The 24514-nt window shown below is 39.4% G+C and overlaps 1 protein-coding gene across 2 annotated transcripts in view; it reads left to right on the top strand.

The window, feature by feature from the left end:
- CCDC93 (coiled-coil domain containing 93) overlaps positions 1-24514 on the top strand; it is a 141638-nt gene that overhangs the window by 55346 nt on the left and 61778 nt on the right. For both annotated transcript variants that reach the window (XM_053698013.1, XM_053698012.1), the window contains 3 exons: positions 731-793; positions 8615-8688; positions 15204-15285. In XM_053698013.1, the coding sequence (XP_053553988.1) occupies positions 731-793; positions 8615-8688; positions 15204-15285 (219 nt within the window). The remainder of the gene's footprint in view (positions 1-730; positions 794-8614; positions 8689-15203; positions 15286-24514) is intronic.

Here is a 24514-nt window from a genome sequence, read left to right as displayed (position 1 = left end):
AAAGCAGTAATTTAAATCTTAGGAGCCAGCCCATTTTACGTTCAGCACCCTGGATAGCGCTTGCTTAACGATGGCTACATTTAGCAAACCAATATTCAAGCATAACCCAGGTTCGCAACCAAAAACGCGCTGGCTTTTAAGCTTTACATTCCTGCTTTTTAAATAAAGATAGCAAGAGAAGGAAGAAAAAAATCATAATAATGCTCTATCTGAATCATTAAAGAAAAAAAAATTGGGTTTAGTATCCCTTTTTAAATATGAATGATTAACGTATTAAACTGGAGGTAGTTCACCTCCCAATAATTCCATTCATTTCAATGATTTATCTAGGCATATCTAATCATCTCTAACCAATCAGTAATGCTCTGATATAATTGGAAAAATAATCTAAAAGGTAATTATTCTTAAAATGAAAATCATGATTTAAATTAATCTTACTCACTAGTGATTTAAATTATGATTTAAATCAAATCCACCTTCAGACTGATCCTAGCAGGCTGTGTGATTGCATCTTGGTCTACCGCAAAGTAAGTAGTGTGATTAAATTTAATAATATTTTAATAAAGGACTTGAATTTGTGGCTAACCAAAATCATTTTTGTTTGTGTTTTTATGTATGTCCTTTGGGTTGCACATCTTGACCCTTCGTTTGCACTTTATCTTTGAGACATTGTTACCACCTGGTTCCTACTTTCTGGTTCTAAAGTCTGAAACTGATTACTCTTTTTCAGCTGCAAACAAAATACTCTGATCTTCAGGCTGAATGCAATGAAACAAAGAAGAAGCTGGCTGAGGTAAGAAGGAATTATTTGTGAGAAAGGGTCCAGCAATGCTTGGTTTCTGTGCTTGACACAATTCATTGATCCCTAGTTGTAGTAAGATCATATAAACATGAGTGGCTCCTAGTATTTTGCAAGGATAGGGCCAACAATCCAAATAAATTGTAATGCAATAAAAGTGAATTAAAGGGCCAAATGTCATGCTCTAATTTGTTCTAGCATGTAATTTTAAGACTATCATACACACACTATTGTGTGTTAAACACCCACAAAGCAGGCATGTCATTTTTCAACTTCGAGTCAGAAGTTTAGGAAAAGCCCTTTCCTGTTCCAGCATGGCTGTGCCTCTGTGCACAAAGCAAGGTTGCTGAAGACATGGTTGGACGAGTTTGGAGTGGTGGAGCTTAAGTGGCCTAAACAGCGCTCTGACCTAAACCCCATTAAATACCTTTTGGAGGAACTGGAACGCCCATTGCAAGCCAGTTCTTCTTGTGCAACATCAGTGCCTGACGTCACTTTGGCTCTATAGGCACAAATGTACACAGACAAGATCTCATGGAAAGCCTTCCCAGAAAAGTTACAGCTGTTATATCCGAAAATGGGGGGTGGCTCCATATTGTTGACCATGGTTTTGGAAATGGATGTCCAGCAGGCTCATAGGTATGATGGTCACGTGCCGACAAACTTTTGGCCATATTTTGTAAATTGAGCTGTGAGGTATCCATGTTTGAAAGGAGGGTGTAGTAATTATGTATGGGGTGAGTAAAGGAGATAAGGTAGAGATCAGATGACCTCTCAAATATTACCTAACCTGATTTAAATTGATTTTGAAGAAAAAAAAAACAATGAAAGAAAAAGATCCCAAAATATGGTAAACAAATCTACTTCCAAGGTCACCTATAGACTTGTATCGATCTAAGAAGTACCAAAAACAACAAACTAAATAAAACAGCTTGTATAATGATGTACACAATCTATTTAGAATTAATACAAAACGTTTTAACCTCCATGATTGAATGATGGGTCAGGTGACATAAATCACATGCATGAAAATTTTCTGCCCCTTGAAGAAATTGGTGGAGATTTAGCATTGCTGTTTGTAAGCTGCTGGTTGGAGAGAGACATCTGTAACATTGTCGGTATGCTAACTGGGTAAGACCTCACCATATGTAAGGGCCAGATTGCGGAAGCACAATAATTAACCAGCCATTACAAGTGGCTGGTTATTGCTACCGCAAGCTTGCGGTAGCAATTAGCACTCTGAAAATGAACCAGAGATTAGATAAAAGTGCCTCAAATGCCCTCAAAATATAGGGCATTGTAGATTTTAATTAAAAAGAAAAAGTAGCATTTTCTTTCATGTAATTAACAAGAGTCCATGAGCTAGTGACGTATGGGATATACATTCCTACCAGGAGGGGCAAAGTTTCCCAAACCTTAAAATGCCTATAAATACACCCCTCACCACACCCACAAATCAGTTTTACAAACTTTGCCTCCAAGGGAGGTGGTGAAGTAAGTTTGTGCTAGATTCTACGTTGATATGCGCTCCGCAGCAAGTTGGAGCCCGGTTTTCCTCTCAGCGTGCAGTGAATGTCAGAGGGATGTGAGGAGAGTATTGCCTATTGAATGCAGTGATCTCCTTCTACGGGGTCTATTTCATAAGGTTCTCTGTTATCGGTCGTAGAGATTCATCTCTTACCTCCCTTTTCAGATCGACGATATACTCTTATATTTACCATTTCCTCTACTGATTCTCGTTTCAGTACTGGTTTGGCTTTCTACAAACATGTAGATGAGTGTCCTGGGGTAAGTAAGTCTTATTTTCTGTGACACTCTAAGCTATGGTTGGGCACTTTATTTATAAAGTTCTAAATATATGTATTCAAACATTTATTTGCCTTGACTCAGAATGTTCAACTTTCCTTATTTCCAGACAGTCAGTTTCATATTTGGGATTATGCTTTAAATTATCATATTTTGTCTTACCTCAAAAATTTGACTTTTTTCCCTGTGGGCTGTTAGGCTCGCGGGGGCTGAAAATGCTTCATTTTATTGCGTCATTTTTGGCGCGGATTTTTTTGGCGCAAAAATTCATTTCCGTTTCCGGCGTCATACGTGTCGCCGGAAGTTGCGTCATTTTTTTGACGTTATTTTGCGCCAAAAATGTCGGCGTTCCGGATGTGGCGTCATTTTTGGCGCCAAAAGCATTTAGGCGCCAAATAATGTGGGCGTCTTATTTGGCGCCAAAAAATATGGGCGTCGCTTTTGTCTCCACATTATTTCAGTCTCATTTTCATTTGCTTCTGGTTGCTAGAAGCTTGATGTTTGGCATTTTTTTCCCATTCCTGAAACTGTCTTATAAGGAATTTGATTTATTTTGCTTTATATGTTGTTTTTTCTCTTACATATTGCAAGATGTCTCACGTTGCATCTGAGCCAGAAGATACTACAGGAAAACCACTGCCTGCTGGATCTACCAAAGCTAAGTGTATCTGCTGTAAACTTTTGGTAGCTATTTCTCCAGCTGTTGTTTGTATTAATTGTCATGACAAACTTGTTAAAGCAGATAATATTTCCTTTAGTGATGTACCATTGCCTGTTGCAGTTCCCTCAACATCTAAGGTGCAGAATGTTCCTGATAACATAAGAGATTTTGTTTCTGAATCCATAAAGAAGGCTTTGTCTGTTATTTCTCCTTCTAGTAAACGTAAAAAGTCTTTTAAATCTTCTCTCTCTACAGATGAATTTTTTAAATGAACACCATCATTCTGATTCTTTGGACTCTTCTAGTTCAGAGGATTCTGTCTCAGAGATTGATGCTGATAAAATCTTCATATTTATTTAAGATGGAATTTATTCGCTCTTTACTTAAAGAAGTACTAATTGCTTTAGAAATAGAGGATTCTAGTCCTCTTGATACTAATTCTATACGTTTGGATAAGGTTTTTAAAGCTCCTGCGGTTATTCCAGAAGTCTTTCCTGTTCCTAATGCTATTTCTGCAGTAATTGCTAAGGAATGGGATAAATTGGGTAATTCATTTACTCCTTCTAAACGTTTTAAGCAATTATATCCTGTTCCGCCTGACAGGTTAGAATTTTGGGACAAAATCCCTAAAGTTGATGGGGCTATTTCTACCCTTGCTAAACGTACTACCATTCCTACGTCAGATGGTACCTCGTTTAAGGATCCTTTAGATAGAAAAATTGAATCTTTTCTAAGAAAAGCTTATCTATGTTCAGGTAATCTTCTTAGACCTGCTATATCATTGGCTGATGTTGCTGCAGCTTCAACTTTTTGGTTGGAAACTCTAGCGCAACAAGTAACAAATCGTGATTCTCATGATATTATTATTCTTCTCCAGCATGCTAATAATTTCATCTGTGATGCCATTTTTTGATATTATTAGAGTTGATGTTAGATTTATGTCTCTGGCTATCTTAGCCAGAAGAGCTTTATGGCTTAAGACTTGGAATGCTGATATGGCTTCTAAATCAACTCTACTTTCCATTTCTTTCCAGGGAAACAAATTATTTGGTTCTCAGTTGGATTCTATTATTTCAACTGTTACTGGTGGGAAAGGAACTTTTTTACCACAGGATAAAAAATCTAAAGGTAAAAAACAGGGCTAACAATCGTTTTCGTTCCTTTCGTTTCAACAAAGAACAAAAGCCTGATCCTTCGTTCTCAGGAGCAGTTTCAGTTTGGAAACCATCTCCAGTCTGGAATAAATCCAAGCCTGCTAGAAAGGCAAAGCCTGCTTCTAAGTTCACATGAAGGTACGGCCCTCATTCCAGTTCAGCTGGTAGGGGGCAGGTTACGTTTTTTCAAAGAAATTTGGATCAATTCTGTTCACAATCTTTGGATTCAGAACATTGTTTCAGAAGGGTACAGAATTGGTTTCAAGTTGAGACCTCCTGCAAAGAGATTTTTTCTTTCCCATGTCCCAGTAAATCCAGTGAAAGCTCAAGCATTTCTGAATTGTGTTTCAGATCTAGAGTTGGCTGGAGTAATTATGCCAGTTCCAGTTCCGGAACAGGGGATGGGGTTTTATTCAAATCTCTTCATTGTACCAAAGAAGGAGAATTCCTTCAGACCAGTTCTGGATCTAAAATTATTGAATCGTTATGTAAGGATACCAACGTTCAAGATGGTAACTGTAAGGACTATATTGCCTTTTGTTCAGCAAGGGAATTATATGTCCACAAATAGATTTACAGGATGCATATCTGCATATTCCGATTCATCCAGATCATTATCAGTTCCTGAGATTCTCTTTTCTAGACAAGCATTACCAATTTGTGGCTCTTACCGTTTGGCCTTGCTACAGCTCCAAGAATTTTAGCAAAGATTCTCGGTGCCCTTCTGTCTGTAATCAGAGAACAGGGTATTGTGGTATTTCCTTATTTGGACGATATCTTGGTACTTGCTCCGTCTTTACATTTAGCAGAGTCTCATACGAATCGACTTGTGTTGTTTCTTCAAGATCATGGTTGGAGGATCAATTTACCAAAAAGTTCTTTGATTCCTCAAACAAGGGTAACCTTTCTGGGTTTCCAGATAGATTCAGTGTCCATGACTCTGTCTTTAACAGACAAGAGACGTCTAAAATTGATTACAGCTTGTCGAAACCTTCAGTCACAATCATTCCCTTCGGTAGCCTTATGCATGGAAATTCTAGGTCTTATGACTGCTGCATCGGACGCGATCCCCTTTGCTCGTTTTCACATGCGACCTCTTCAGCTCTGTATGCTGAACCAATGGTGCAGGGATTACACGAAGATATCTCAATTAATATCTTTAAAACCGATTGTTCGACACTCTCTAACGTGGTGGACAAATCACCATCGTTTAATTCAGGGGGCTTCTTTTGTTCTTCCGACCTGGACTGTAATTTCAACAGATGCAAGTCTCACAGGTTGGGGAGCTGTGTGGGGATCTCTGACGGCACAAGGAGTTTGGGAATCTCAGGAGGTGAGATTACCGATCAATATTTTGGAACTCCGTGCAATTTTCAGAGCTCTTCAGTTTTGGCCTCTTCTGAAGAGAGAATCGTTCATTTGTTTTCAGACAGACAATGTCACAACTGTGGCATACATCAATCATCAAGGAGGGACTCACAGTCCTCTGGCTATGAAAGAAGTATCTCGAATTTTGGTTTGGGCGGAATCCAGCTCCTGTCTAATCTCTGCGGTTCATATCCCAGGTGTAGACAATTGGGAAGCGGATTATCTCAGTCGCCAAACGTTGCATCCGGGCGAATGGTCTCTTCACCCAGAGGTATTTCTTCAGATTGTTCAATTGTGGGGGCTCCCAGAGATAGATCTGATGGCCTCTCATCTAAACAAGAAACTTCCCAGGTATCTGTCCAGATCCCGGGATCCTCAGGCGGAGGCAGTGGATGCATTATCACTTCCTTGGAAGTATCATCCTGCCTATATCTTTCCGCCTCTAGTTCTTCTTCCAAGAGTAATCTCCAAGATTCTGAGGGAATGCTCGTTTGTTCTGCTAATAGCTCCGGCATGGCCTCACAGGTTTTGGTATGCGGATCTTGTCCGGATGGCATCTTGCCAGCCATGGACTCTTCCGTTAAGACCAGACCTTCTGTCACAAGGTCCTTTTTTCCATCCGGATCTGAAATCCTTAAATTTAAAGGTATGGAGATTGAACGCTTGATTCTTGGTCATAGAGGTTTCTCTGACTCCGTGATTAATACTATGTTACAGGCTCGTAAATCTGTATCTCGAGAGATATATTATAGAGTCTGGAAGACTTATATTTCATGGTGTCTTTCTCATCATTTTTCTTGGCATTCTTTTAGAATACCGAGAATTTTACAATTTCTTCAGGATGGTTTGGATAAGGGTTTGTCCGCAAGTTCTTTGAAAGGACAAATCTCTGCTCTTTCTGTTCTTTTTCACAGAAAGATTGCTATTCTTCCTGATATTCATTGTTTTGTACAAGCTTTGGTTCGTATAAAACCTGTCATTAAGTCAATTTCTCCTCCTTGGAGTTTGAATTTGGTTCTGGGAGCTCTTCAAGCTCCTCCGTTTGAACCTATGCATTCATTGGACATTAAATTACTTTCTTGGAAAGTTTTGTTCCTTTTGGCCATCTCTTCTGCTAGAAGAGTTTCTGAATTATCTGCTCTTTCGTGTGAGTCTCCTTTTCTGATTTTTCATCAGGATAAGGCGGTGTTGCGAACTTCTTTTGAATTTTTACCTAAAGTTGTGAATTCCAACAACATTAGTAGAGAAATTGTGGTTCCTTCATTATGTCCTAATCCTAAGAATTCTAAGGAGAAATCATTGCATTCTTTGGATGTTGTTAGAGCTTTGAAATATTATGTTGAAGCTACGAAATCTTTCCGTAAGACTTCTAGTCTATTTGTTATCTTTTCTGGTTCTAGGAAAGGCCAGAAAGCTTCTGCCATTTCTTTGGCATCTTGGTTGAAATCTTTAATTCATCTTGCCTATGTTGAGTCGGGTAAAACTCCGCCTCAAAGAATTACAGCTCATTCTACTAGGTCAGTATCTACTTCCTGGGCGTTTAGGAATGAAGCTTCGGTTGACCAGATCTGCAAAGCAGCAACTTGGTCTTCTTTGCATACTTTTACTAAATTCTACCATTTTGATGTATTTTCTTCTTCTGAAGCAGTTTTTGGTAGAAAAGTTCTTCAGGCAGCGGTTTCAGTTTGAATCTTCTGCTTATGTTTTTTGTTAAATTTTATTTTGGGTGTGGATTATTTTCAGCAGGAATTGGCTGTCTTTATTTTATCCCTCCCTCTCTAGTGACTCTTGTGTGGAAAGATCCACATCTTGGGTAGTCATTATCCCATACGTCACTAGCTCATGGACTCTTGTTAATTACATGAAAGAAAACATAATTTATGTAAGAACTTACCTGATAAATTCATTTCTTTCATATTAACAAGAGTCCATGAGGCCCACCCTTTTTTGTGGTGGTTATGATTTTTTTGTATAAAGCACAATTATTCCAATTCCTTATTTTATATGCTTCGCACTTTTTCTTATCACCCCACTTCTTGGCTATTCGTTAAACTGATTTGTGGGTGTGGTGAGGGGTGTATTTATAGGCATTTTAAGGTTTGGGAAACTTTGCCCCTCCTGGTAGGAATGTATATCCCATACGTCACTAGCTCATGGACTCTTGTTAATATGAAAGAAATGAATTTATCAGGTAAGTTCTTACATAAATTATGTTTTTTAAAATGAAAAACAACTGCAATAGGCAGTTTTTGGGGTCTAATGTTGGTGGGAGTGGGGTCTTAGAAAAAAAAAAACGGCACTGAAAAGTGCCTTTACATTGCGGTCTATGGGAACTGTGTGCACTGCTATTACCAAGTGGAGCGCTAATATCGGTTGCTCGCAAGCAATATTTAGCGCTCCACTTGTAATCTGGCCCTAAATATCCGGGAAGATTCATTCAACATCATTAATTAACTTTATATTTATTTGAGTGTGCACTCTTATTATCTTATTTTAATTTGCATATCATTACTCCAGCTGTTTTAGCGCTACCTAGATTTTGTTAGTTTAAATTGATAGTAAAACTAGCTGTAAATGCCTATGTGTGTAAAAATGATCTTCAAGGCTAAATGGTAAATCCCTGCATCTATGTTGGTTGTCAAGGATAAACTTCCAGAAGCAGAAAAGTAAAAAGGAGTTTTGCAAGAACATCCATCTTTTTGTATTAAAAAGGAAAAAAAAAGCAGATTGCTCTTGTTACTGCCTTCTGTTCCCAAGACTCTGTTTCTTGTAAATTGTTCTTTTTACTTTCTATTATTGAACAATTTGTTTCTTATTTGCCCACAGGTTTCAAGTTACAGTGAGCGATTGGACCAGGAGCTATCTTCTCTGGAAAGTATTGAGTCCAAAGCAGATCCCAGGTACATGCAATAAGTTTCATTGTCCTGTGAATATGCACTTATGGGATATAGGATGCTTGCCCGTGAAGTGTGAGCTCATGTTCATAATTTCACTGAAGGGTATTAAAGGGGCAGTTTACCAAAAAAGGTTTCCCCTTTAAATTGTTCCCATTGATTCATTTACCTGCTGGAGTGTATTAAATTGTTTACAAGTAGCTTGTTTACCATTATTTCAGCATTTCAAATAGCTAATTTAGCCCGTGGAAGCCCAAACTACACTAAAAGTTCCTATACTGGGGTCTAGACTTTTGACAAGCCTAAGTAAACACATTCAGCAGAAGAAATTACACTCCCAGTGGGGTGCACGATAGTTGGATAGTTGAGTAATAAAATGTTAATTTCTTTCATGTAATTAGCAAGAGTCCATGAGCTAGTGACGTATGGGATATACATTCCTACCAGGAGGGGCAAAGTTTCCCAAACCTCAAAATGCCTATAAATACACCCCTCACCACACCCACAATTCAGTTTTACAAACTTTGCCTCCCGTGGAGGTGGTGAAGTAAGTTTGTGCTAGATTCTTCGTTGATATGCGCTTTGCACCAGGCTGGAGCCCGGTTTTCCTCTCAGAGTGCAGTGAATGTCAGAGAGATGTGAAGAGAGTATTGCCTATTTGAATACCATGGTCTCCTTCTACGGGATCTATTTCATAGGTTCTCTGTTATCGGTCGTAGAGATTTCTTCTCCTACCTCCCTTTTCAGATCGACGATATACTCTAATATACCATTACCTCTACTGATTCTCGTTTCAGTACTGGTTTGGCTATCTACTATATGTAGATGAGTGTCTTGGGGTAAGTAAGTCTTATTTTATTATGACACTCTTAAGCTATGGTTGGGCACTTTATTTATAAAGTTCTAAATATATGTGTTTAAACTTATATTTGCCATGATTCAGGGTAATCAGTATTCCTTATTTCAGACAGTCAGTTTCATTATTTGGGATAATGCATATGAATGATTATTTTTTCTTACCTTAAAAGTTTTTCAATTGACTTTGTTCCCTGTGGGCTGTTAGGCTCGCGGGGGCTGAAAATGCTTCAATTTATTGCGTCATTTTTGGCGCAGACTTTTTTGGCGCAAAAAATGTGGGCGTTATTTTTTTCGGCGTCACCGGATGTGGCGTCATACTTAGCGCCCAAAAATATAGGCGTTGTACTTGGCACCAATAATGTGGGCGTCATTTTTGGCGCCAAAAAATGTGGGCGTCATTCTTGTCTCCACCTTTTTTTCACATTATTTCAGTCTCATTTTTCATTGCTTCTGGTTGCTAGAGGCTTGTTCATTGGCATTTTTTCCCATTCCTGAAACTGTCATTTAAGGAATTTGATAATTTTGCTTTATATGTTGTTTTTTCTATTACATATTGCAAGATGTCTCAACTTGACCTTGGATCAGAATCTACTTCTGTAAAGACGCTGCCTGATGCTGGTTCTACCGAAGTTAAGTGCATTTGTTGTAAACTTGTGGTAACTGTTCCTCCGGCTGTAGTTTGTGATGAATGTCATGATAAACTTGCTAATGCAGATAGTATTTCCATTAGTAATAATCCATTACCTGTTGTTGTTCCCTCAACATCTAATGCTCAGGATGTTCCTGTTAATGTAAAAGAATTTGTTTCTAAATCTATTAGGAAGGCTCCAGTAAACGTAAAAGGTCTTTTAAAACTTCTCATATTTCAGATGAATTTTTAAGTGACCGTCATCATTCTGACTTGTCTGTTTCTGATAAGGATTTATCTGGTTCCGAAGATTCTGTCTCAGATATTGACACTGATAAATCTTCATATTTATTTAAAATGGAATTTATTCGTTCTTTACTTAAAGAAGTGTTAATCGCATTAGATATGGAGGAGTCTAGTCCTCTTGATACTAAATCTACTAAGCGTTTAAATTCGGTTTTCAAACCTCATATACTTATTCCAGAAGTTTTTCCTGTTCCTGATGCTATTTCTGAAGTAATTTCTAGGGAATGGAATAATCTGGGTACTTCATTTACTCCTTCTCAAAGGTTTAAGAAATTGTACCCTGTGCCATCTGATAGATTAGAGTTTTGGGACAAAATCCCTAAAGTTGATGGGGCTATCTCTACTCTTGCTAAACGTACTACTATTCCTACGGCGGATAGTACTTCCTTTAAGGATCCTTTAGATAGGAAGCTTGAATCCTTTCTAAGGAGAGCTTATTTATGTTCAGTTAATCTTCTTAGACCTGCTATTTCTTTGGCTGATGTTGCTGCTGCTTCCACTTTCTGGTTGGAGGCTTTAGCGCAACAAGTGTCAGACCATAATACTCATAGCATTGTTAAACTTCTTCAACATGCTAATAACTTTATTTGTGATGCCATCTTTGATATCATTAGAATTGATGTCAGGTATATGTCTTTAGCTATTTTAGCTAGAAGAGCTTTATGGCTTAAGACTTGGAATGCAGATATGACTTCTAAGTCAACTTTGCTTTCTCTTTCTTTCCAAGGTAATAAATTATTTGGTTCTCAGTTGGATTCTATTATTTCAACTGTTACTGGGGGGAAAGGAACTTTTTTGCCTCAGGACAAAAAATCTAAAGGTAAATACAGGGCTGCTAATCGTTTTCGTTCCTTTCGTCAGAATAAGGAACAGAAGCCTGACCCTTCCCCTAAAGGAACGGTTTCTGTTTGGAAACCTCCAGTCTGGAATAAATCCAAGCCTTTTAGAAAGTCAAAGCCAGCTCCCAAGTCCACATGAAGGTGCGGCCCTCATTCCAGCACAGCTGGTAGGGGGCAGGTTACGATTTTTCAAAGATATTTGGATCAATTCGATTCACAGTCTTTGGATTCAGAACATTGTTTCACAAGGGTACAGAATAGGTTTCAAGGTAAGGCCGCCTGTGAGATTTTTTCTCTCTCGCATTCCAATAAACCCAGTGAAGGCTCAGGCGTTTCTGAAATGTGTTTCAGATCTAGAGTTGGCTGGGGTAATTGTGCCAGTTCCAGTTCTGAAACGGGGTCTGGGGTTTTACTCAAATCTATTCATTGTACCAAAGAAGGAGAATTCCTTCAGACCAGTTCTGGATCTAAAAATATTGAATCGTTATGTAAGGATACCAACATTCAAAATGGTAACTATAAGGACTATTCTGCCTTTTGTTCAGCAAGGGCATTATATGTCCACAATAGATTTACAGGATGCATATCTTCATATTTTCCGATTCATCCAGATCACTATCAGTTTCTGAGATTCTCTTTTCTAGACAAGCATTACCAGTTTGTGGCCCTTCCGTTTGGCCTAGCAACAGCTCCAAGGATCTTTTCAAAGGTTCTCGGTGCCCTTCTCTCTGTAATCAGAGAACAGGGTATTGTGGTATTTCCTTATTTGGACGATATCTTGGTACTTGCTCAGTCTTCACATTCGGCAGAATCTCATACGAATCAACTTGTGTCGTTTCTTCAAAGACATGGTTGGAGGATCAATTTACCAAAGAGTTTGTTGATTCCTCAGACAAAGGTAACCTTTTTGGGTTTTCAAATAGATTCAGTGTCCATGACCTTGTCTCTAACAGAAAAGAGACGTCTGAAATTGGTTTCAGCCTGTCGAAACCTTCAGTCTCAATCATTCCCTTCGGTAGCTTTGTGCATGGAAATTCTAGGTCTCATGACTGCTGCATCGGACGCGATCCCCTTTGCTCGTTTCCCCACATGCGACCTCTTCAGCTTTGTATGCTGAACCAGTGGTGCAGGGATTATACAAAGATATCACAATTAATATCCTTAATCCCAATGTACGACACTCTCTGACGTGGTGGATAGATCACCATCGTTTAATCCAAGGGGCTTCTTTTATTCGTCCAACCTGGACTGTGATCTCAACAGATGCGAGTCTGTCAGGTTGGGGAGCTGTATGGGGATCTCTGACAGCGCAGGGGGTTTGGGAATCTCAGGAGGCGAGATTACCAATCAACATTTTGGAACTCCGTTCGATTTTCCGAGCTCTTCAGTTCTGGCCTCTTCTGAAGAGAGAATCGTTTATTTGTTTTCAGACAGACACTGTCACAACCGTGGCATATGTCAATCATCAAGGGGGGACTCACAGTCCTCAGGCTATGAAAGAAGTATCTCGGATACTTGTATGGGCGGAATCCAGCTCCTGTCTAATCTCTGCGGTTCACATCCCAGGTGTAGACAATTGGGAAGCGGATTATATCAGTCGCCAGACGTTACATCCGGGTGAATGGTCTCTTCACCCAGAGGTATTTCTTCAGATTGTTCAAATCTGGGGACTTCCAGAAATAGATCTGATGGCCTCTCATCTAAACAAGAAACTTCCCAGGCATCTGTCCAGATCCAGGGATCCTCAGGCGGAGGCAGTAGACGCGTTGTCGCTTCCTTGGAATTATCATCCTGCCTATATCTTTCCGCCTCTAGTTCTTCTTCCAAACGTAATTTTCAAAATTCGAATGGAACGTTCGTTTGTACTGCTGGTGGCTCCAGCATGGCCTCACAGGTTTTGGTATGCGGATCTCATTCGGATGGCCAGTTGCCAACCTTGGACTCTTCCGTTAAGACCAGACCTTCTATCTCAAGGCTCTTTTTTCCATCAGGATCTCAAATCATTAAATTTGAAGGTATGGAAATTGAATTGATTCTTAGTCATAGAGGTTTCTCTGACTCAGTAATTAATACTATGTTACAGGCTCGTAAATCTGTGTCTAGGAAGATTTATTATCGAGTCTGGAAGACTTACATTTCTTGGTGTTCTTCTAATAAATTTTCCTGGCATTCTTTTAGAATTCCTAGAATTTTACAGTTTCTTCAGGATGGTTTGGATAAAGGTTTGTCTGCAAGTTCCTTGAAAGGACAAATCTCTGCTCTTTCTGTTCTTTTTCACAGAAAGATTGCTATTCTTCCTGATATTCATTGTTTTGTACAGGCTTTGGTTCGTATCAAACCTGTCATTAAGTCAATCTCTCCTCCTTGGAGTCTTAATTTGGTTCTGAGGGCTTTACAAGCTCCTCCGTTTGAACCTATGCATTCTCTGGATATTAAATTACTTTCTTGGAAAGTTCTGTTCCTTTTGGCCATCTCTTCTGCTAGAAGAGTTTCTGAGTTATCTGCTCTTTCTTGTGAATCTCCTTTTCTGATTTTTTCATCAGGATAAGGCGGTGTTGCGGACTTCATTTAAATTTTTACCTAAGGTTGTGAATTCTAACAACATTAGTAGAGAAATTGTTGTTCCTTCATTGTGTCCTAATCCTAAGAATTCTCTGGAGAGATCTTTACATTCTTTGGATGTAGTAAGAGCTTTAAAATATTATGTTGAAGCTACTAAAGATTTTAGAAAGACTTCTAGACTATTTGTTATCTTTTCTGGTTCCAGGAAAGGTCAGAAGGCCTCTGACATTTCTTTGGCGTCTTGGTTAAAGTCTTTGATTCATCATGCGTATGTAGAGTCGGGTAAATCTCCGCCTCAAAGGATTACGGCTCATTCTACTAGGTCAGTTTCTACTTCCTGGGCGTTTAGGAATGAAGCTTCTGTTGATCAGATTTGCAAAGCAGCAACTTGGTCTTCTTTGCATACTTTTACTAAATTCTACCATTTTGATGTTTTCTCTTCTTCTGAAGCAGTTTTTGGCAGAAAAGTACTTCAGGCAGCTGTTTCAGTTTGATTCTTCTGCTTATAATTTCAGTTTTTTTCATTATTAAGATTAAAACTTTTGTTTTGGGTTGTGGATAATTTTTCAACGGAATTGGCTGTCTTTATTTTATCCCTCCCTCTCTAGTGACTTTTGCGTGGAGGTTCCACATCTTGGGTATTTATTATCCCATACGTCACTAGCTCATGGACTCTTGCTAATTACATGAAAGAAAACATAATTTATGTAAGAACTTACCTGATAAATTCATTTCTTTCATATTAGCAAGAGTCCATGAGGCCCACCCTTTTTTGTGGTGGTTATGATTTTTTTGTATAAAGCACAATTATTACAATTCCTTATTTTGATGCTTTCGCTCCTTTCTTATCACCCCACTTCTTGGCTATTCGTTAAACTGAATTGTGGGTGTGGTGAGGGGTGTATTTATAGGCATTTTGAGGTTTGGGAAACTTTGCCCCTCCTGGTTGGAATGTATATCCCATACGTCACTAGCTCATGGACTCTTGCTAATATGAAAGAAATGAATTTATCAGGTAAGTTCTTACATAAATTATGTTTTTCCATTGTAGTATTGAGCTTTGGTTTACAAACAGATACAAGATAAGGAAGCAACTGTGTGTATACAAAGTGATAACATAATGATATATGATATCACCTGTAAGCTCATTTCGTTTCAATAGGCTATGGTTTAAGTCCAAAGTTGATCACAGGTACACACAATAACAGTTTCCGGTCTGAGTGCACTTATGGGGGGAGGGGGATAGGTTATTTTTCCCCAAAGTGGGAGCTCATGATCATAACTGTGTTTTATTATGTCTGGTATATTGACTTCTGTATTTTTTTCAGCATCCTGCAGAAACTCAGATCTTTGGTAGCAATGAATGAAAGCCTGAAAGTTCAGGAGCAGCAGTTCCGTTCCCACTGTCGGGTTAGTACTCTAGATCTGGCAATGCTAAAGAACAAACTCTACACCAGATCAAAAAGTGCAACAAATCTGTTATTTTTTATTGCTACAAGTAAATTTAGGTATAAGTAGTCTGAATTGTAGAAATGTATATATACCCTGTACTAATTTTCATGTGTGCTCCCAAAAGTGCTGTAAAAAAAATAGTGAATTATGTCTATATAAATATTTAGTATGGGAGATATATATATATATATATATATATATATATATATACACATACACACAGTGGCGTCACTAGGGTTGGTGTCACCCGGTGCAGTAAGTTATGATGTCACCCACCCCCCAGAAAGCACACACACACTTAAAAACACACTCAGGTGCACACACAAACACTCGGAAACACATTTAGACACACACACAAAAACACTCAGGCACACACACACACACAGAAGCACTCAGGCACACACCATAAAAACACTCAGACACACACACAAAAACTCAGACACACACACACACATACAAAATATGTAAACTGCACTGCATTAATTATAAAGCTCATGCCTAGAGTTACTCCCTGGCTCAGTAGAGCACCAAACGAAAGATAAACAGTGCACTCTAAAAATAAATCACTAAAGAAAAGGTTTAGGTGCGCAAACTATGAAAATTCTGCTCTCTGACTCTGTTCCAAGTCTGTTAGTACACAGCCCCGGGCCGCGTGCCTTCCACTTCTTATGGCCAATCACCTCTGCACTCTGCCCTCCCCTCCTACCTCTTCAGTGTGCACTTAGTGTACCGTAACCGTACCAGTCTGGTGGGCATCATACGTGGCTCCTTCACTTTAGAGACAGTGTCAGACAGTTATGCGGTCAGGTGCCAGGCATCCCCCTCACGATTTCCCGGTTCACGTTTAGAGAGACAGCACAGCAGTGAATGACTCCACTGCTCGACACGTCACTGAGCAGTGAGCACAGATAGGCAGGCAGGTTTAGGTTAGGAACGCAACTTCGCAAGCCCCACGGCACGCCCACAACATTCATAGTGAAATTGGGCAGGGGAGGAGCAAACAAGCAAAAGTAGTCAGGAAAAATATTTGTGGAAATTGCAGCGCTGGCTCAAGGGACAAAAAAATTAAGTGTGGAGGCGAAAAGTGAATACTAAATACAAAATATAGAGAAAATAACTAATTGTGTAAACCATTTACAAATCTAAACAAGTCAGAAGACTTGCTTTAAACCCAAAAACTCTCTGGCTACACTGTTTCCAATGCAGCAAAGGAATCTGGGTAAGATATGCAAATGAGGTTCACAGTGACTCACCTTTTTACTTTTAGCCTGCTTTTTAAGACAGACTTCCCTTTATGCCATAGCACTGCTGCATTACACAGCTTTTATGCTTAGCTAGGGTTAGTACAGTGATTTAGACCAATCCCAGGACAGATGTTTCGTGGTTATTGCCACTCATTAGCTGGGAGTAGGTTAAAGGGCCATAATACCCAAATATTTAAACACTTGAAAGTGATGCAGTATAGCTGTAAAAAGCCGACTAGAAAATATCTCCTGAACATCTCTATGTAAAAAAGAAAGATATTTTACCTCAAAAGTTCCTCAGTAGCCACCTCCCATTGTAAAGGATTTCTAAGCAGCATTTTAGTGTGTCTGTCCTGGGACATCTGAAGGGATGAGCATCGTGCACTCTCATCTTATTTCAGGTAAAGGAAGTTTACAATGAAATCTCATGAGAGAGAAGTCAAATCTCATGAGATCACAGTAAAAGTTCATGACCTCAGCACTGCTGATGCTGATTGGCTGCTGTTCATTTCTTCATTTTTTTTAATTTTTTTACCTGCAGCTGGGAGCAGTTGAGTATAACTTTTTACTCAGAACTTACTTTGCTGAGCTGAGGAAATTGTGAGGTAAAAAATCTTCCTTTTTTACATAGAGATGCTCAGGTGATATTTTCCTGTCAGCTTTTTACACTTATACTGCATCAGTTTCTAGTGATTTAGCATTTGAGTATTATGTCCCTTTAAATCACTGCTTGGTAAAGTTAATTTCTGGGGGAAATTCAACAACAATTAAAATTATGGCATAAAGGGAAGTCTGTCTTAAAAAGCAGGCTAAAAGTAAAAAGGTGAGTTATTGTGAACCTCATTTGCATATCTTACCCAGATTCCTTTGCTGCATTGGAAACATTGTAGTCAGAGAGTTTTTGGGTTTAAAGCAAGTCTTCTGACTTGTTTAGATTTGTAAATGGTTTACACAATGAGTTATTTTCTCTATATTTTGTATTTAGTGGAGGATTTTAAACTTACTTTTCGCCTCCCCATAATTGTAATTGTTGTTGAATTTCCCCAGAAATGAACTTTACCAAGCAGTGATTTAACCTACTCCCAGCTGATGAGTGGCAATAACCACGAAACAGCTGTCCTGGGATTGGTCTAAATCACTGTACTAACCCTAGCTAAGCATCAAAGCTGTGTAATGCAGCAGTGCTATGGCATAAAGGGAAGTCTGTCTTAAAAAGCAGAGAGTTGATGCTACGGAGAGTGCGGCGTTTCTAGCAACATCCGGGGACCCGGCTAGTGGACCGGAAGTGATACCGGTCTGTCTGAAGAGAGTTCAACCCACTTAGGTAAACGGAGTGCCGTAGCAGTGGCGAAACCAAGCCACTAGATAAAATCCACAAAGAGAGCAAAAAGTAGGCACCGCAGCGAGGGCTCCATAAAAACAAAAATCCTTTATTGTAACAGGTTAAAAAATTAACAGCAGCAAACGCTGTATGACACGCAACAAAGAGTCAATGGCAGGAGTGTGAGAGACACTACAGGCTGTCTGACTAGTTTCGCGTCCCTTTAGGACGCTTATTCATAGACTGATTTGTGATGTAGGGCAGCCTGCATATAAAGGGGAACTCTATATTTGATTTGCTGTAATCTATATCCAAGTTAATGTATTACAGCTGATTATTTGTTAACCCCTTGGTAAGCAGACTGCTCTGTTGGTACATCTCAAATAGAAAAATATTTTAAAAACAAAAGTAATGAACCACTTTTAGCATATATTAATTTCTTCATTGACAACTAATCCCAAAATTATGTTAAAAAAACAAATTTTTGTATATAGTAACATTTCAGTTTTGTTATTGAACAACATTATTGTACCTGAATTTGTCAGCATATCATCATACTGTTTCATATAAGGTGGCCTTAGATGCACATTAAATACCACTATTCCTTAAGCTATAACCTTTAACCAAATTTATAATCTAACATATACAGCATGGTTTATCTGTATTACAACGGATTCATTTTCTGTATCATTTCTTATCACATATCAAGTGTCTCCCCAGTGTATAGTAGATTAATCTGCTATTTATGTCTACATTTGTATACTTTAATTATGCTAAAAGTGGTTCATTACTTTTGTTTTTAAAATATTTTCTCTTGTTAAGTGTGTTCAGTCCACGGGTCATCCATTACTTATGGGATATATTCTCCTTCCCAACAGGAAGTTGCAAGAGGATCACCCAAGCAGAGCTGCTATATAGCTCCTCCCCTCACATGTCATATCCAGTCATTCTCTTGCAACCCTCAACAAAGAAGGAGGTCGCGGGAGGAGTTGGAGTTTTTACTTAATTATTCTTCAATCAAAAGTTTGTTATTTTAAATGGCACCGGAGTGTGCTGTTTTTCTATCTCAGGCAGTATTTGGAGGAAGAAACTGCCTGCGTTTTCTATGATCTTAGCAGAAGTAACTAAGATCCACTGGCTGTTCTCGACATTCTGAGGAGTGGGGTAACTTCAGAACATGGGAATAGCATGCGGGGTCCCCCGCAAATGAGGTATGTGCAGTACAATATTTTCTGGGAATGGAATTGACTAAGAAAATACTGCTGTTACCCGTATGATGTAAGTACAGCCTTAAATGCAGTAGTAGTGACTGGTATCAGGCTGATCAATGTATGCACAGTAGAGTTATTTTCTAGGGACTAGAATTTGACTGAGAAAATACTGTTAATACTGAAATAATGCTTAAGCCTTATCTGCAGTGGTAGCGACTGGTTGCAGGCTTAGTGATAACTTTGCATGACATTTAAAGAAGTTTATTTTCAAAACGTTTACTGGCATGTTATTCGTTTTGTGAGGTACTTTGGTGATAAATCCTTTTGGGCATGAATTTTTTCTCTTTTTTTCCACATGGCTAACGTATATTTCTGTATAGAAACCGTTATATCAGGTCTCCCTCTGTTGTAAATGAGCGGGAGGGGCCTCTTTTTAGCGCCTTGTTGCGCAGTTAAAATTCTAGCACAGTCTTCCTGCTTCTTCCTCCTTGATCCAGGACGTCTTTAGAGAGCTCAGGGGTCTTCAAAATTCGTTTTTGAGGGAGGTAATCAGTCACAGCAGACCTGTAACAGTGTGTTAGACTGTGATAAATAACGTTTAATATTAATTTGATATCCGTTTCTCTTGTTAAGTGTATCCAGTCCACGGATCATCCATTACTTATGGGATATATTCTCCTTCCCAACAGGAAGCTGCAAGAGTCCACCCACAGCAAAGCTGCTATATAGCTCCTCCCCTAACTGCCATTACCAGTCATTCTCTTGCAAGTCTCAACATAGCTAGGAGGTCGTGAGAGTCTGTGGTTTTTTATACTTAGTTTATTTCTTCAATCAAAAGTTTGTTATTTTTAAATGGCACCGGAGTGTGCTGTTTATCTCAGGCAGTATTTGGAAGAAGAATCTGCCTGCGTTTTTTCTATGATCTTAGCAGACGTAACTAAGATCCAGTTGCTGTTCTCACACATTCTGAGGAGTAAGGTACTTCAGAGGGGGTATGGCGTGCAGGTTTTCCTGCAAATAAGGTATGTACAGTAAAATATTTTTCTAAGGAATGGAATTGACTAAGAAAATACTGCTGATACCGAAGTAATGTAAGTACAGCCTTTAAATGCAGTGAAAGCGACTGGTACCAGGCTGATTGATAGAGATATATGCTAAGGTATGTGCAGTAATATATTTTTCTAAGGAATGGAATTGACTAAGAAAATACTGCTGATACCGAAGTAATGTAAGTAAAGCCTTAAATGCAGTGATAGCGACTGGATCAGGCTTATTAATAGACATACATACTCTTATAAGAATGTGTTTTAAAACGTTAGCTGGCATGTTTAATCGTTTTTTAACATATGTTTGGTGATAAAACTTATTGGGGCCTAATTTTTCCACATGGCTGGCTTAAATTTTGCATAGAAACAGTTATAGGGAAGGTAATCCACAGCTCAGCTGTGGCAGTTTTGTTGTGTCTGTTTAAAAAAATGTCGTTTTTTTTTTTTTTAAATCTGTTTTTTGCATTAAGGGGTTAATCATCCATTTGCAAGTGGGTGCAATGCTCTGTTAACTTATTACATGTACTGTAAAAATTTCGTTTGATTTACTGCCTTTTTTCACTGTTTTTCAAATTTTGACAAAATTTGTTTCTCTTAAAGGCACAGTAACGTTTGTTATATTTGCTTGTTAACTTGATTTAAAGTGTTTTCCAAGCTTACTAGTCTCTTTATTAGTTCTAACATGTCTAACATAGAGGAGGCTCTGTGTTTATTATGTTTAAAGCCATGGTGGAACCCCATTTTAGAATTTGTACCAGATGTACTGATTTCATGTTAAACAATAAAGATCATTTTTTGTATTTAAAAACATTATCACCAGAGGATTCTGTCGAGGGGGAAGTTATGCCGACTAACTCTCCCCACGTGTCAGACCCTTTGACTCCCGCTCCAGGGACTCGCGCTCAAATGGCGCCAAGTATATCAATGGCGCCCATAGCGTTTATTTTACAAGACATGGCAAAGGTTGTGTATAATACACTGGCAGCAGTATTAGTCAGACTACCTGAAATTAAAGGAAAGCAAAGCAGCTCTGGGGGTAGATACAGAGCATACAGACGCTTTAAGAACCATGTCTGATACTACCTCACAATATGCTTAGTCTGTGGGTGATATTTGTGACTCAGGGAAGATGATTTAACCTGATTCTGATATTTCTACATTTAAAACTTATGCTTGAGAACCTCCACTTGTTGCTCAGGGAGGCTTTAGCTGCTCTGAATGAATGTGTACAATCGCAGTGCCAGAGAAATAGTGTAGACTGGATAAATAATATGCAGTGCCGGTGTGTACTTATGTTTTTCCAATACCTAAAGAGGTTTACTAAAATTTTTCATAAGTAATGGGATAGACCAGGTGTGCCGTTCTCTTCCCCTCCTATTTTTTAGAAGAATGTTTTCTAATAGTTGCCACCACACGGGACTTATGGCAGACAGTTCCTAAGGTGGAGAGAAGAGTTTCTACTCTAGCTAAGCGTACCACTACCTCTGGCGAGGACTGTTGTGCTTTTTTAGATCCAATGGATAAAAAATGTTTATTCAACAAGGTTTTATCCTGCAGCCCCTTGCACGCATTGCTCCTGTCACTGCTGCTGCGGCGTTCTGGTTTGAGTCTCTTGATGAGGCTTTACAGGCTCCATTGGATGAATATATTTGACAAGCTTAGAGCACTTAAGCTAGCCAATTCCTTTGTTTTCTGATGCCTTTGTTCCTTTGACTAGACTAACGGCTAAGAATTCTGTTTTTTACTATACTGGCGCGCAGAGCGCTATGGCTTATATCATGGTCAGCTGTCGTGACTTTAATAAATAAGCTACTTAACTTCCCTTCAAGGGGCAGACCATATTCAGGCCTAGTTTGAAGGAGATTATTACTTATATCACTGGAGGAAAAGATCATGCCCTTCCTCAGGACAGGTCCAAATCAAGGGACAAAAAAGGCCTAATTTTCGTGCCTTTCGAAAATTCAAGGCAGGTGTGGCATCAACTTCCTCTAAGGCAGACAACCGGACCTGGAACAAAGATAAGCAGGTCAAGGAGCCTGCTGCTGCCTCTAAAACAGCATGAGGAACGGACCCCTATCTGGTAACGGATCCTATAGGGGGCAGACTTCATTCTTCGCCCAGGCGTGGGCAAGAGATGCCCAGGATCCCTGGGCATTGGAAATTATACCCCAGAGATATCTTCTGGATTTCAAAGCTTTCCCCCCCAAAAAAGGGGAGTTTTTGCCTTTCACATTTATCTGCAAACCAGATAAAGAAAGAGACATTCTTGCATTGTGTACGTGACCCATTCAGTTCCAATAGAGGAACAGGGACACAGTTTTCCTCAAATCGGTTTGTGGTTCCCAAGGAAAGGAAACCTTCAGACCTATTTTGGATCTAAAAGATCTTAAACAAATTCTTTAGAATTCTATCATTTAAGATGGAAACTATTCGTACCATCTTAACTATGATCCAGGAGAGTCAATAGAGGACTACAATGGATTTGAAGGATGCTTATCCTCACATTACGATGCATAAAGATCACCATCGGTTTTTCAGGTTTGCCTTTCTAGACAGGCATTACCAGTTTGTAGCTCTTTCCTTTGGGTTAACTACAGCCCCTAGAATCTTTATGGAGGTTCTGGGGTCACTTTGGCGGTCCTTAGGCCGCGGGGCATAGAAGTGGCCCCTTATTTAGACGACATCCTGATACAGGCGTCAAACATCCAAGTTGCCAAGTCTCATATGGACGTAGTACTGGCATTTCTGAGATCGCATGGGTGGAAAGTGAACAAGGAAAGAGTTCTCTATCCCCAATATCAAGGGTTTCCCTCCTAGGGATTCTGATAGATTTTGTAGAAATTAAAATTTACCTGACGGAATCCAGGTTGTCAAAGTTTCTAAATTTCTGCCGTGTTCTTCATTCCATCCGCGCCCTTTGGTGGCTCAGTACATGAATGTAATCGGCTTAATGGTAGCGGCAAGGGACATAGTACCGTTTGCACGCCTACATTTCAGACCACTGCAACTATGCATGCTCAGCCAGAGGAACGGGGATTACACAGATTTGTTCTCCTGTTAAATCCGGACCAAGAAACCAGAGATTCTCTTCTCTGGTGACTATCTCGGGTCCATCTGTCCAAGGGTATGACCTTCCGCAGGTCAGATGGGACAATTGTTACAACAGATGCCAGCCTTTTAGGTTGGGATACAGTCTGGAACTCCCTGAAGGCTCAGGGATAGTGGACTCAGGAGGAGACCCTCCTTCTAATGAATATTCTGGAACTGGGAGCGATATTCCATGCTTTTCAGACTTGGCCTCAGTTAGCAACTCTGAGGTACATCATATTTCAGTCGGACAATATCACGACTGTGGCTTACATCAACCATCAAGGGGGAACAGAAGTTCCCTAGCAATGTTAGAAGTCTTAAAATAATTCACTGGACAGAGACTCACTCTTGTCTAAAAGCTATCCCTATCCCAGGTGTTGAGAACTGGGAGGCAGATTTTCTAAGTCGTCAGACTTTTCATCCGGGGGAGTGGGAATTCCCTCCGGAGGGGTTTGCACAAGATCAAGCAGGAGAGTGCTTTGGTGCTTTTGACAGCGCCTGCGTGGCCACGCAGGACCTGGTATGCAGATCTGGTGGACATGTCATCCTTTCCACCACGGTCTCTGCTTCTGAGACAGGACCCTCTACCTCAGGGTCTTTTCAACAATCTAAATATAACTAATCTGAGATGGACTGCCTGGAGACAGAACGCTTGATGTTATCAAAGCATGGCTTCTCCGAGTCAGTAATTGATACCTTAATACAGGCATAAAAGCCTGTCTCTAGGAAAATTTAACATAAGATATGGTGTAAATATCTTATTGTTATGAATCCAAGGGTTACTCATGGAGTAAAGTCTGGATTCCCAGGATATTATCTTTTCTCCAAGATGATTTTGAGAAAAGGGTTGTCAGCTAGTTCTTTAAAAGGACAGATTTCTACTCTGTCTATTCTTTTGCACAAGCGTCTGGCAGGTATTCTAGACGTTCAGGCATTTGGTCAGGCTTTGGTTAGAACCAAGCCTGTGGTTAAAAATGTTTCTCCGCCATGGAGCTTAAAGCTGGTTCTTAAGGTTCTTCAAGGAGTTCCATTTGAACCTTTTCATTCCATAGATATCAAACTTCTATCTTGGAAAGTTCCTTTTTGGTAGCTATTTCCTCGGCTCATAGAGTCTCCGAGTTATCTGCGTTGCAATGTGATTCTCCTTATCTGGTTCTCCGTACGGATAAGGTAGTCCTGTGTACCAACCTGGGTTTTTACCTAAGGTGGTATCTAACAAGAATATCACTCAAGAGATTGTTGTTCCATTCTTGTATCCTAATCCTTCTTCAAAGA

The sequence above is a fragment of the Bombina bombina genome, chromosome 1 (genome assembly GCF_027579735.1).
Source record: "Bombina bombina isolate aBomBom1 chromosome 1, aBomBom1.pri, whole genome shotgun sequence".
NCBI classification, from domain to species: domain Eukaryota; kingdom Metazoa; phylum Chordata; class Amphibia; order Anura; family Bombinatoridae; genus Bombina; species Bombina bombina.
The sequence above is the reverse complement of the archived record's forward strand: the minus strand, read 5'-3'. Positions and strand labels throughout refer to the sequence as shown.